At 39.2% G+C, this 1,562-nt stretch overlaps 1 protein-coding gene across 1 annotated transcript; it reads left to right on the top strand.

Annotated features, from left to right (window-relative positions):
• The first annotated feature begins 496 nt into the window (after positions 1-496).
• On the top strand, positions 497-1,342 carry LOC100472717 (calcyclin-binding protein-like). The gene has a single exon (XM_034649508.1). The coding sequence runs from the start codon at positions 695-697 to the stop codon at positions 1,250-1,252; it is 558 nt and encodes a 185-aa protein (XP_034505399.1). The 5' UTR covers positions 497-694; the 3' UTR covers positions 1,253-1,342.
• The last annotated feature ends 220 nt before the right edge of the window (positions 1,343-1,562 follow it).

Raw genomic sequence — 1,562 nt, 5'->3', positions numbered from 1 at the left:
GATCAAAACAGAGTCAAAATGCATTTTAGAGTTAAATATAAAACATAAAACTATAAAACTTGTAAATGAAAACAGAAAATTTGTGTGATTTTGGTAATGACACTTTAGATAGAACACCAAAAAGTATAATCCATTAAAAACTAGATTTTCTGCAAAATTAAAAATTTCAAACTAAATTTAAAAATCAAAAGGAACGACTTTTGTTCTCCAGGGACACAAGACCAGTTCAGTAATTAAAATCAGGGGTGGCTGGCTGACTCAGTTGGTAGAGCATGCAACTCTTGATCTTGGGGTTGTAAGTTTGAGCCCCACGTTGGGTGTAGAGATTACTTAAAAATAAAATCTTAAAAAATCAATTAATGTGGGACTCACGAAGGTTCTACAGGCGCCGCGTGCAGGAGGCGGGCCTGCTCTTGCACCAGGTCAGGTTTGCGCGCAGGCTTGGGGCACTGTGACTCCTGCGGGTGGGGCCTGCGTCCGGGTAAGCGCATTCAGTGCGGTGTTTCCTCTTCTCTCCCCTGTGTGGCTGCAGCTTGGGCCTTGCCTGATCAGCCTGACCATGGCTTCAGCTTTGGAAGAGCTACAGAAAGATCTAGAAGAGGTGAAGGTGCTGCTGGAAAAGGCCGCTAGAAAATGAGTACATGAGGCCCTTACAGCTGAAAAAGCCAAGACAGAGACAGAAATCAAGAACAAGATGCAGCAGAAATCACAGAGAAAAGCAGAACTTCTTGACAGTGAAAAGCCAGCTGCTGTGGTTGCTCCTATTACAACAGGATATACAGTGAAAATCAGTAATTACGGATGGGATCAGTCAGATAACTTTGTGAAAATCTACATTACCTTAACTGGAGTTCATCAAGTCCCCACTGAGAATGTGCAGGTGCATTTCACAGAGAGGTCATTTGATCTTTTGGTAAAGAATTTAAATGGGAAGAGTTACTCCATGATTGTGAACAATCTCTTAAAACCCATCTCTGTGGAAGGCAGTTCAAAAAAAGTCAAGACAGATACACTTCTTATCTTATGTAGAAAGAAAGCTGAAAACACATGGTGGGACTACCTTACTCAGGTTGAAAAAGAATGCAAAGAGAAAGAAAAGCCCTCCTATGACACTGAAACAGATCCTAGTGAAGGACTGATGAATGTTCTAAAGAAAATTAATGAAGATGGAGATGATGATATGAAGCGAACCATTAATAAAGCTTGGGTGGAATCGAGAGAGAAGCAAGCCAAAGGAGACACAGAATTTTAAGACTTTAAAGTCATTTTGGGAACTGTGAAGTGGAAATATTGATGTTTCCAATGAGGAAATGTTGGTGAGCTGCACAGATAAATCTGACATATAACTTACTTATACAGTTATCTTCTAAGTAAAGGCAGTGATTCTCCCATTTCCTCCTGGAGGATTTATTTAAATAAAATATACTTATTAAACATTTCCTCCAAAGATGGTTTCCTTAGTAATCTGGGCATTTTGTTTAAAAAAGGATAATATTGTATTCTTGTGTGAAATGTAAAAAAGCAAGTCTTGCCTAACGATAATGCCACATTGTGTGTATTTT

Source organism: Ailuropoda melanoleuca, chromosome X, assembly GCF_002007445.2.
Source record: "Ailuropoda melanoleuca isolate Jingjing chromosome X, ASM200744v2, whole genome shotgun sequence".
NCBI classification, from domain to species: Eukaryota; Metazoa; Chordata; class Mammalia; order Carnivora; family Ursidae; genus Ailuropoda; species Ailuropoda melanoleuca.
Note: the sequence above shows the minus strand (reverse complement) of the source record. Positions and strands in the feature narration are given on the sequence as shown.